General features: G+C 54.3%; 1 protein-coding gene across 7 annotated transcripts in view; it reads left to right on the forward strand.

Annotated features, from left to right (window-relative positions):
- Nucleotides 1-12,304, forward strand: part of PHRF1 (PHD and ring finger domains 1) — a 28,764-nt gene that overhangs the window by 9,520 nt on the left and 6,940 nt on the right. For 5 of the 7 annotated variants that reach the window (XM_060105637.1, XM_060105631.1, XM_060105632.1 and 2 more), the window contains exons 5-9: nucleotides 65-148; nucleotides 1,976-2,094; nucleotides 7,734-7,831; nucleotides 8,099-8,274; nucleotides 8,811-8,937. In XM_060105637.1, the coding sequence (XP_059961620.1) occupies nucleotides 65-148; nucleotides 1,976-2,094; nucleotides 7,734-7,831; nucleotides 8,099-8,274; nucleotides 8,811-8,937 (604 nt within the window). The remainder of the gene's footprint in view (nucleotides 1-64; nucleotides 149-1,975; nucleotides 2,095-7,733; nucleotides 7,832-8,098; nucleotides 8,275-8,810; nucleotides 8,938-12,304) is intronic. The other 2 variants (XM_060105634.1, XM_060105635.1) reach the window with 2 other exon arrangements.

The raw sequence follows: 12,304 nt of genomic DNA on the forward strand, positions 1-12,304 counted from the left end.
TTCAGATGGTATTAATAGTGAAAGTGATTTTATAAGGTTGCAGTATGACTTTTCTTTCTTACAGAATGCCAATTCCTGTCCAGTTGATCGAACTATATTTAAATGTATTTGTATTCGAGCTCAATTTGGCGGCAAAATCTTGAAGAAGGTAAGTGTAGGCGCCCCCTTTTGTGTATTAACATTGGTCCCCATCTCATGGGAAAACATGCCTTCAAAAGGCAAGTTGCTTTCCTGAAGAATTGGTTACGTGTATTTTAGAAATCGACTAAAAGGCCCTTTGCGGCCATGAACGTGAAACCCGGTGCTGGAGGTGGTGCCGTGTGCCCGGCCAGCCTGGGCTCTGCGTGGGAGCGGTTTCCCAGGCTTCCTCCTCTCCACTCCCACACGCCTTTTCTGCATCTCCGAGCTTTCTCTCCTCTTGAGCCACGGCAGCCACAGCAGGCAGGGAAGGTCAGGGTGTGGACCCCAGACCTGGGAGAGGGGGCCAGCTCTCTCGGGACCAGACTTCAGAAGGCGCATGGCAGGAGCATGAGGGCTGGGGACAAGATGTTTTCCTTGCTCTTAAAAGCGTGCTTTTGCTCACCTGCTGTTTGGGAACTGGGAGACCTCCATACGTCTTCTTCTGTTGAAGAGCAGCATTAGAAAGACTCGTTAAGGGAGTTCCCTGGTGGCCTAGTGGTTAGGCTTCCTCGCTTTCACTGCCATGGCCTGGGTTCAGTCCCTGGTCGGGGAAGTTCCTGCAAGCCGCATGGCTCGGCCAAAAAGAAGAAAAAGAAAGACTCGTAGAGACTTGCCTTACATCTTCTCAGCGAGTCTTATAGCCGCAGATGTGCCTTTTTATTTGTGGAGCCAGGGATGTGCGAGGACTCCGGCTCTGGGGGAGCAGACTTCTCCTGGGGTCTTTGCCGGGGCCAGCAGCTCCCATCCCGTCCTGCTGGTGGAGCCTCTTGTGGCCTGCTCAGGGCGCTTTGCTCTTCTGCCTGGAGGTCTCTGGGGAGCACTGGCAGTTTCCCCGCAGGCAAGCTCTGTTTCCTTGAATGCCTGCCTCTTGAGTCCTTGGTCCCGAGCGCCTCCTGTGTGGGAAGGGGAGGTGGGCAGAGGGCCCACTTACACGCCAGCAGGTCCAGTTGGAGGAGATCCGAGAGCGGCTCAGAGCCAGCACAGAGTCCAGGAGGCTGCGGGAGGGTCCCGAGTCCCTGGCTGGTGCAGGAACAAAGGCAGAGAGTGTGGCTCAAGCGTGTCAACCGTGGGGAAGTGAGCTGCAGAGGCTGTTTCTCGGTGGGACTCGCGCGCAGGAGACCGAAGCAGCCTGTGGAGGTGGCTCGGGCTGGCGGCAGCGATGAGGAATAGCTGTGATCGTCACGGGGCAGCACATGTTTGAGTGTCATTCTTCGGCAGTCACGTTTCTGTGTCTTTGCTTGGTCCTGGGACAGTTCTCGGGGGACGAGAGCCCGGCGCTTCTCTGTTCTCCACCTGTGTGGTTCGTGCAGCATAGCCCTCATGTTTGGCTGTCTCGCCTGTCACTCCTCTCTGGGGCCCTTCCGTGGGTCAGACTTTTTCTGTTGAATCTTTTTTTTTTTTTGCGGTACGCGGGCCTCTCACTGTTGCGGCCTCTTCCCGTGCGGAGCACAGGCTCCGGACGCGCAGGCTCAGCGGCCATGGCTCACGGGCCCAGCCGCTCCGCGGCATGTGGGATCTTCCCGGACCGGGGCACGAACCCGTGTCCCCTGCATCAGCAGGCAGACTCTCAACCACTGCGCCACCAGGGAAGCCCTGTTGAATCATTTTTTTTCTTAGGGCTAACTACCCTGAGACAGTTAGAAAACATAAAGGTCACTGATTCGTGTTAATACAGAACCTCTGGGCCCATGGAGCCCGTGTGAATCTGCTCTGGGTCCACTGCAAACCGTGATATAAACGGCTCTGGGATTTGGGTCCCGCTTGCCATGTGCTGAGCACGCTCTCCTGTCCCCAGATCCCAGTGGAGAGCGCCAGGCTTGGGGAGGATGAGGATGAAGACCCGACCTTCTGTGGGGTGTGCGGCAGGAGCGACCGGGAGGACCGTCTGCTGCTCTGTGATGGCTGCGACGCTGGGTGAGCCCCTCCCGTCGGGCGCCCTGAGCTCGGCTCAGAGCTGGTCTTGTTGACCTGCTAGAGGGGCCTGCCCCGCTGTGTTCGTGCTCGGCGCCACCTGCCCCCCGAGGGTCGTCTGCACCCCTGCGTCCTGGGCTCCGCGTGCTTCGTCCCCCCCCCCAATCGCTTTGTATATCCTCCACCTGTTTCCAGACGATATCCTGAGGCCGCTTGCAGTGATGTACTTAGTATCTCAGGACGAGGGGGAGAGGCAAGAAATGGGGGTGTGGGCTGGCTGGGCCGGGGGTGGACACGAGCGGGACCCACCCTTTGTGCGAGGCCAGGGGCTGGGGCAGCCTCACACGGCAGGACAGTGGGACGCGCTTCCAGCCGTGCTGCCAGCCACCCTCGTGTCCGTGGATCCCCTTTCATTGTCATTCCTCAAACCATTGAGTCCCCTGCTTCTCGTCAGGCCCTTTCCTTGTCCTGGAGCAGCACAAGCCCTGGAGGACGGGCACCTGTGGGGCCTGCGCTTGCCCCAGTGCAGACACTGCCTGGGCTGCCCACCAGGGCCCAGTACCTGCCATCTCCCTGCACTGAGACAGCAGGTCACCCTCCCCGGGCCTGACAGCGTCTCCCACCTGCCTCCGAGCCCCACCCTCGGGTCTCATGCAGCTGAGAATGTGTTCCTCCCTCCTTTCTCGCCAGTCTCGGCCTGCATCCGTGTTCAGTGACACGGTTGCCTCACCTTGGTGCTCCTTGCCCCTTTGGAGTCCCGGAAGTTGGCCGTGTCTGAGCGGGTCCCCTCTAGCCTGTTGTCAGTCTGGAGCTGGAGGGCAGAAGCGGAGCCTTGGGTGTCCTGCAGACCCGTGTGTCCAGCTCACGGCTCTTGCTGTCACACTCCATGACTGAGTGGGGACATGGGGCCGCGGGGGTGGCAGCATTCAGAATGCTGCTCACACGCATACTGCACCCTTTTCCCCAGTGATGGTGGCTGCTCGGGGCCTGAGAAGGAAGGGCCTGGGATAGCTGGATGCTGCCTGAGAGCCCATGCGTGGTGGGAAGGAGAGGCCTGGTACTGGCCGCCACCAGCCTTGCCTTCTTGGCCTGGGTTCCCTGTGCCAGACGAGCCTGTGTGCCTTCCAGTGGCCTTGATGCTGGGGAGCCCTGGATGAGGCTGTCGGAGCTTTCACTCACAAAGCCTCGATTTTCCCTTAAGCTTTTATCCCCTTTTTTTTTTTTCCTTTTTTCCTTGCTGCGTGGCTTGTGGGATCTTAGTTCCCTGAACAGGGATTGAACCCGGGCCCTCAGCAGTGAAAGCACCGAGTCGTAACCACTGGACCGCCAGGGAGTTCCCCCCTTAAACTTTTAAATGGAGCCTACAGTTCTTTTTTTTAATAGATTTTATTTTTCAGAGCAATTTTAGGTTCATAACAAAATTGAGTGGAACAGCATGCATTTTTTTAAATTGAGGTATAGTTGGTTTATAGACTTATATTAGTTTCAAGTGTACAACACAGTGATTCAAAATTTTTATCAGTTATGTTCTATTTAAAGTTACTATGAAATATTGGCTCTACTTCTCTGTGCTGTGCAGTGTATCTTTGTACCTTATTATATACAGAATAGCTTGTATCTCTTAATCCCATACCCCTGTCTTGCTCCCCGACTCCCCTCTACTGACTGTTAACCACTACTTTGTTCTCTATATCTGAGTCTGCTTCTGTTTTATTATATACGGTGGTTTGTTTCATTTCTACGTTCCACATATAAGTGATGACATAGAGTGTTTGTTTTTCTCTTTTGACTTATTTCACTAAGCGTAACACTCTCCAGGTCCGTTCATGTTTTTGCAAATGGCAGAATTGCAGTCTTTTTTATGGCTGAGGGTGTGTGTTTGTGTACACCACATCTTCTTTATGCATTTGTCTGTTCATGGGCACTTGGGTTACTTCCATATCTTGGCTTTTGTGAATAACGCTGCTGTGAACATTGGGGTGCGTGTATCTTTTTGCATTAGTGTTTTCATTTTCTTTAGTTAAGTACCCAGGAGTGGAAGTGCTGGATCATATGGTAGTTCTATTTTTAGTTTCTTGAGGAACCTCCATACTGCTCTCCATGGCAGCTGCACCAATTTACAGTCCCACCAACGGTGCAAGAGAGCTTCCTTTTCTGCACATCCTCGCCAACATTTGTTACTTGTGGTCTTTTTGATGAAAGCCATTCAGACAGGTGTGACATGTTGTCTCATTGTGGTTTTGATTTGCATTTCTCTGATGATTAGCAATGTTGAACATCTTTTCATGTGCCTTTTGGCCATCTGTATGTCTTCTTTGGAAAAATGTCTGCTGTCTTCTGCCCATGTTTTAATCACTTTTTTTGATATTGAGTTGTATGAGCTGTTTATATATTTTGGATGTTGATCCCTTGTAGGTCATGTAATTTGCAAATATTTTCTTCCATTCAGGAAGTCTTTTCGTTTTGTCAGTGTTTCCTTTGCTGTGCAAAAGTTAAGATTTAAAGTTTAATTAAGTCCCATTTGTTTATTTTTGCTTTTATTTCCTTTGCTTTGCGAGACAGATCCCCAAAAATATTGCTGTGATTTATGTCAAAGAGTGTTCTGTTATTGTTTTCTTTTAGGAGTTTTATAGTTTCCAGTCTTACGTTTAGGTCTTTAATCCATTTTGAGTTTATTGTTGTATATAGTGTGAGAAATTGTCCTAATTTCATTCTTTTACATGAAGCTGTCCAGCTTTCCCAGCACCACTTATTGGAGAAACTGTCTTTCTTCAATTGTATATTCTCGCCTCCTTTGTTTGTTGTAGATTAATTGACCATGTAAGTGTAGGTTTATTTCTGGGCTCTCTTTTCTGTTTCATTGTTCTGTGTGTCTGTTTTTGAGCCAGTATTGTACTGTTTCGATTACGGTAGCTTTGTAGCATAGTCTGAAGTCACAGAGGGTGATACCTCCAGCTCACTTCTTCCTCGGGATTGCCTTGTCTGAGCCTACAATGCTTGATTATGTTAATTCTTTATATCAGGTTCTGTTTCAGGGAGTTCCCTGGTGGTCCAGTGGTTAAGACTCCACATTTCCAATGCAGGGGGTCAGATTCAATCCTTAGTCAGGGATCTAAGATCCCACATGCCGCATGGTGTGGCCAAAAAAAAAATTGTTGCAATTTTAGTAGGTTTTTTGTTTGTTTGTTTGTTTGCGGTACACGGGCCTGTCACTGTTGTGGCCTCTCCCGTTGCGGAGCATAGGCTCCGGACGCACAGGCTCAGCGGCCATGGCTCACGGGCCCAGCCGCTCCGCGGCATGTGGGATCTTCCCGGACCAGGGCACGAACCCGTGTCCCCTGCATCAGCAGGCAGACTCTCAACCACTGCGCCACCAGGGAAGCCCCAATTTTAGTAGTTTTAACAGTGACTCTTGGGGATTTTTGCAACTTCATCAAAAATATTTTTTGTCGTAAAGTATATTTATAAACTTACTTTTTTTTTATGTGCTTGAATTTAACAGATAAAGCAAGTACATAAAAATTGTGATAGACCTAAAACATTAAAGCTGATTAAAAAAATATAGTGATTCGTATGCTTCTGAATATCCTCACTGGTAATATTTGCCATTAGCTAAATTTTCTTACAGTTAAATCTTTCAACTAAAGTCACAAGTCTACAAGTCTAAGATCACTCTGTTACTCATTTTTCTTTAATAATGGGAGATGCAACTGATTTTTTTTAATATAAATTTATTTATTTTTATTTTTGGCTGTGTTGGGTCTTCGTTGCTGTGTGTGAGTTTTCTCTAGTTGCGGCGAGTAGGGGCTACTCTTCGTTGCTGTGTGTGAGTTTTCTCTAGTTGCGGCGAGTGGGGGCTACTCTTCGTTGCAGTGTGTGGGCTTCTCACCGAGGTGGCTTCTCTTGTGGTGGAGCAGAGGCTCTAGAACACAGGCTTCAGTAGTTGTGGCTCGCAGGCTCTAGAGCACAGGCTCAGCAGTTGTGGCGCACGGGCTTAGTTGCTCTGTGGCATGTGGGATCTTCCTGGACCAGGGCTCGAACCCATGTCCCCTGCATTGGCAGGCGGATTCTTAACTACTGTGCCACCAGGGAAGCCCTGTTACTCATTTTTAAATGAGTAAATCACAAGCCTGTCTATAGATACATGAATACGTCAGATTCTTTCACTGTTACATGAAGCAAGGTACAGATTATTTGTGGGAGGTTTTGCCTTGGTTTTTTTTTTTTGGCCATGCTCCGTGGCTTTTGGGATCTTAGTTCCCCGACCAGGGATTGAACCCAGACCCTGGCAGTGAAATTGCCAAGTCCTAACCACTGGATCACCAGGGAGCTCCCCCATTTGTGTTTTATGTAGCGGTATTTATTCTCGAGGGAGGACCTCTCTGTGCCGCATGGGTGTGGCTCTCCCGGTGGGAGGAGGTCATCCTTGTGCTCAAGTGAGCCCTGCAGGCTGGTCCTGTTGGGCGATCATGGGGCTCTCCCAGGTTTGAGCCCTCAGCCATCTCCTCCATGGAGGGACTAGTGGGTGCAGAGTAGCTGGGTGGGGTGCCTGTCACCGCCGCCAGCCTCCTCTCCCAGGCCCTGGGGCTTGGTGGCGAACAGGGTTGAAACACGCTCGATCCTGGGGACACTCTGTGAGAAGCTACCACTCAGTTCTTGGATGTTGTTCTGAGACCATATCCTGGAGGATCTTCTCAGGCTGAAACCTAGTTGGGGTTCTGGGTGCTCCCCGGTCCTTGGTGCTAGCCTGCCGCGTCCCAGGAGGAGCGGCCTCCCGCCGTCCGTCCCCGGGCTGCTCGGGTGAGGTCCAACCATGGGGTCGGGGCAAGCTTCGCCCTGTGGGTCTGTCTTGGACCCTCACGCGGGGCAGGGCTGTGAGCAGCACGCGGCTTCGAAGCTGAGTGCAGCCTGGGCTTGGGTGTTGAGTGTGGGCTCAGTGCTGGTTTCCACCTGGCTCGGCGCCATCTGGGACATGGAGGTGGAGTTTGGAGGGTTCTGGCGCCGGCGGCCCATGCCAGCGGTGGCTTCTCCCCAACTGCTTCCCTTGAGGATTAGTTAGAAGCAACTGAAAAGCAGACGCTGTTGGGCGGCGCTGCCGTGCACGGTGTTAGTTCCTCGGAGACTGGCCTCCCAGGATGGTGGCTGCCACCCCGCCGCCGTCAGGGTCCAGCTGCCGCTCTCTTAGCTCTGTCCCTCCAGATGGTACATCCCCCGGGGAGAGTTTGGCGGCCATCAGGGTCCCCTTGGAGGGCAGAGATGCCCAGAAGCCTGCGGTGGGGGTCCATCCACCCAGAATGCCGGTGGGAGAGTGAGGAGACAGGTGTCTGCAGCTCCAAGCGCACAGGCCTCTGAGCAGGCGGCCTCCCCCGCGGCCTCGGGTGGGGGCATCCAAGTCAGTCCCGGCAGAGCTCACGGTCGGGGAGGGGGCGCTGTGTCCCTGGTCAGCGCCCCGCCCTCATGACTTCACTTAACCTTCGTCACTCCCACAGGCCGTCTCCAGGTGCCGTCGCGATGCAGGGTTAGGGCTTCCACACGGGGCCTGGGGGGCCACAAGATCCACAGCAGGGTGTGTTGTTGGGAGGCCTGTCATAGGGCTCGCTTGGCTGGGACAGTGAGGCTGGGGACACCGTCTCGTTTCCTAGGTACCACATGGAGTGTTTGGACCCCCCTCTCCAGGAGGTGCCAGTGGACGAGTGGTTCTGTCCGGAATGTGCTGCCCCCGGGGCCGCCCCTGCTGCGGGTAACACTCTGCCCCCCCTCAGGTGGCCCGGACCCTTCCTGTGGGGCCGGCACCTCGTCCTGGGGAGATAGCGTCCGGCTCTCCAACAGGGGTGGCTTTCGATTGTACTCCTTGGGCGGGGCACGGGCTGGAGACAGGGGGTTGGCTGATGGGGGTCTAGGGGCCCAAGCTCCAGGGAGACACCCCCTGTGCCCCGTTTCCCGGAGCCCTCCTACCAGGGCCAGGGCTCAGCGGAGTGCACGTCAGCCCAGGGTGTTTTCTTCCAAGACGCAGGTCCCGTGAGCGAGGAGGAGGTCTCCCTGCTCTTGGCCGATGTAGTGCCCACCACCAGCCGGCTTCAGCCACACGCGGGGAGGACCCGGGCCATCGCCAGGACACGGCAGAGCGAGAGGGTCCGAGCGACGGTGAACCGGAACCGGATCTCCACAGCCAGGAGGATCCAGGTGGGTGCTGGTGGCCTCGCATCCTGGCCGCGTGCAGGGAACAAAGCCAAGTGGGCCTGAGGCAGCTGCAGCAGTGGAGAGCTGGCCCTGAGGGTGCTGGACGGTCGGGTCCGGCCAGTGGTCGGTGGCCCGGCCCATGGGTGCATCGTGGAAGCTGCCGGGGGTCCCCTGCCTTGCAGCTGACACCTGCCAAGGCCGTAGTACTGAACTGAGAGGAGCTGAGAGGACTTCGTGGGGAACGTGGTCCCGGGACCCCACCACAGATGCCCACAGTCCCTCCTGGCACCTCCGCCCTCCACTCTGAGGCCCGCAAGCCCTCCTTGTTTTGCATCCTTGCCTGGCCCGCTCCTCGGGAGGCCTTCCCAGACCCCACTTCCCACTGGGCCCTTGGGGAGCCCCCAGCAGCCTGCCTGATGTCTGCTGCTGCCAGGCTGAGGCGTCCAGCCCCCCGGGGGCTCAGGGGGCTCCTCGGGGCTCCCTCAAGGGGCCTGAGGCGGCTCCGGCCCCCCTGACCAGCGCCGTCCCGTGCTGTGCAGCACGTCCCGAGGTACCTCATGTCTCCTCTGCTGGATGAGACCATCGAAGCCGTGGCCGCTGGGCTGAGCACAGCCGTGTACCAGCACCCTGGGCCGCGAGCCCCTGCCCGTCGGAGGAGGAAAGGAGGTAGGCCTGGCTCGGTCTCTGGCTTCCAGTGGTCGCTGCCATCCCTGTAGCTTGGTTTCCACAGACCATCGCACACAAGGCCCTGCAGGCCCAGGGGTCTGGGTCTGGTCCTTTCCTCTGAACCCCCCGGGGTGTTGTTTATGCAGCAGCACCCTGCATGTGCATCAGGGTGACATAGCCTCCCCGAAGTTGATCGGGAAGAGTCCCCAAGGACCTTGTGGAAGATTCGTGACGTTTTCTCTAAATTGGGCAACACACAGGTGAAGCCCCATGCCTGGCTTTTCTGGGTGGGAACAGCTAAAATGATTAATTCAGTGTCTTTGCTGGTTTTGGCGCTATTCACGTTTTCTAGTCCTTTTCTGTGTTAGTCTCGGTAATTTTGTCCCAGTAAGTTCCATTTTTCTTTGGTAGTCGACATCCCTGCCTGGGGAGAAGCTATCACCCCAGTTTAACATCCTCGGTGATTTCTGGGTCTGTGCTCCATTTTTATTCATGGGTTGGAATTCTCCAAAGAAGAGCTTTCCTTTTTCTCCTTGACTATTCATTTAAAGCAGTAGATGTGGTTTCCTGTTTCATTCAGTGGGTTGCAATCTATGGTCTTTTAAAAATCAACATTATTGAGACATACGTTTTCTGTGATGAGCACATCCACTCTGGGCGTATGGTCCCGGGTGAGACCGACGAGGCTTCCAGCCGGTGCCCCCGCTCCCCAGGCAGCCCCTCCAGGCACCTGCCATCCTGTCGTTGGCGCTAGCCGTGCCATCCTCAGTTCTCACTTGTGAGGCCTTGAGCATGTGCTCTGGTTTGTCGCTCAGCAAAGTGATTGGGGGGCCTGTGTAGTGGGTGTCTGGGGTTAATTTCTGTTTATTGGTAAGGAACTTGCCACGGCACGAACCACCCCAGCTTGTCCACCTGCCTGTGCCGGACATTTGGGTTGGTTCTGTAATAAAGCTGCTGTGAGTATCTTTCCTGCAGGCAGGTGTTTCCACTGTTCTGGGTCGGTAGAGAGCAGTAGACTAGTTGGCGCAACCAGTGAACGTGTGTTAGAGGTGACTCACCCCCTGTGCTCCCGTCAGCAACGTGCGCATTGTAGCTGCGCCACGTTCTTGCCCAAACTCGTCTCCCCACCCCCAGCGGGCGTGTGTGTGTCAGGTTCCACTGCCCTGCGTGGCCCTGCCGGGTGCCGAGCGCATATGTGCTCCCGGAGAGCCCTCGCCCCCGAAGAGCTGAGCACGGAGAAGACACCTGAGGGCCGCCAGTGGGCGGTCCTGGTTCGCATCCCTGTGTAGTGGATGGAGCCAGGAGCTGTACCCCGAGGTCACGGTGATCACTGCCTTGAAGTTCAGGATGAGAGAGGTTTTGCTTCTAGTGTTTTCTGTCTGGATCTCCTTTCGTGTCCAGGGTCTCACTTCTCAGTCCCAGCAGTTGCTCCCTTGCATTTCACAGACCCGTCCCAGGATAAGAGCCGGAAGTGCTGCAGCTCCTGGAGAGACGGGCTCACTTCTCCCTTTGTCCCGAGTGGCCCCCATGTTTGCCTGTTATATCTTTGCTGTGAATATTTCACAGTTAAAAAAATTTTTTATTTATTTAATTAATTTATTGGCAACGTTGGGTCTTTGTTGCTACACGCGGGCTTTCTCAAGTTGTGGCGAGTGGGGGCTACTCTTTGTTGTGGTGCATGGGCTTCTCATTGTGGTGGCTTCTCGTTGCGGAGCACGGGCTCTAGGCGCGTGGGCTTCAGTAGTTGTGGCTCGCGGGCTCTAGAGTGCAGCCTCAGTAGTGGTGGCGCACGGGCTTAGTTGCTCCATGGCATGTGGGATCTTACCAGACCAGGGCTCGAACCTGGGTCCCCTGCATTAGCAGGCGGATTCTTAACCACTGCACCACCAGAGAAGCCCAATGTTTCACACTTTTTACAGACGTAGTCACACTGTGGAAATGCAGGGAGACAGGAACAGCACCCTGTGACCGTCTTTCCGTGGCCTGGTGACTCCTGGCCGGGGCTGCTTCGTCTGTCTCCACCCCCTCCTCCTCTGTTATTTTGAAGCAGATCCTCATTTTACCTCTAAGTGTCTCACAGTATGTTTCTGGAAGAGGGAGTCTTTCTTTTGATTTAACAACGAGGCCGTTGTTACACCCAAGGAGATGAGCAATAATTCCACAGCACAGTGAAATAGCTGGTCGGTGTTGAAAGTTCTAATTGTGTCACAAATTGTGATGGAATTAAAAAAAAATAGTTTACTTGAATCGCGAGCCAAAGGAGATCTGTGTTGCGCTAGTGGCTGCCTGTTAAGTGTCTCTGTGTCCTCTTGACTGGGGGTGATGCAGGGTGTCCTGTCCCGGTGCATCCCTCGTGGGCAGGTCTCACCTGCTCCAGCTGGGCGGCTGGAGCCCCAAGGCTGGCTCAGGTGCAGGTGGGCGTTTTGTTGGGTTGGTTGGGTGTTTGCAGGGTTGCTTGGGTTGGGGTTGGGGGTCCTCCCAGCGGGCAGCTCCGCCAGGCTCTCTGTTCACAGTCAGGCAGCCCCGGGGCTCAGGTCTCAGATCCATGAAGTCACGGAGGAGGTGAAGGAGAGGCTTCCTCCTGACGGGCTGCTTCCAGGAGTGCAGTTTCCGTGGACAGCACGGGCTCGCTGGCGCCTCCGTCTGTTTCCTTTGTTGAGCAGTTCTCAGAACCCCCGGGCTGCTTGTAGCATCCTTCAGTGGAGATCAGGTAGGGCTTTTAGCTTCATCACGAGGTCACAGATTCAAGTGTAGTGGAATTGCTTTAACAGCACACGTCTTCTCGGAACCTGCTGTTTCTGTGCTGGGGTTCCTGAGAGTTCGGGGGTGCTGGAGCATCACAGAACGAGGGCGCCCTGTGCCTGCCATGGCTCGTCCCCAGTCAGCCCGTAGCGCCCCAGGGTGGCTGAGGGGGACGGAATGCTGCTGGGTTTGCAATGTAATCCTCAGGATACGTTTTAGTGGACACGTACCGTGAGGTCGTCTGTTTCCAAGCCTCTGGGAGAGTGCTTCTCCAGGGTGAGACCACCAAGTGGATACAGAGCTGGGAGCCAGTATTTCCTTTTACTTTTGATTATTAGGGTTTGTGTTTTCTAATTTAATTTTGTTTCATAATTGTGTAAAATAATCTGCTGGTTCTAATAATCAGGTCTACAAATCCAAGTAGGCTCAGACCTACTCTGTTTTGGCTTTGCGCTGCCTTCCCCCTCCCCTCCTCTGTGGCGAAGTATGTAAAACCCTATAACAAAAAAAATAAAAAGAGGAAGGCCCCAGGCCGGGATGGACAGTTGTCATCCGCTGGGTCTTGGGGGGGACACCTGGGGTGGGGCGCACAGTGAAGTGCGTGCTATCAACGTGCTCTTTGTAG

Source organism: Mesoplodon densirostris, chromosome 7 (assembly GCF_025265405.1).
Source record: "Mesoplodon densirostris isolate mMesDen1 chromosome 7, mMesDen1 primary haplotype, whole genome shotgun sequence".
Taxonomy (NCBI): domain Eukaryota; kingdom Metazoa; phylum Chordata; class Mammalia; order Artiodactyla; family Ziphiidae; genus Mesoplodon; species Mesoplodon densirostris.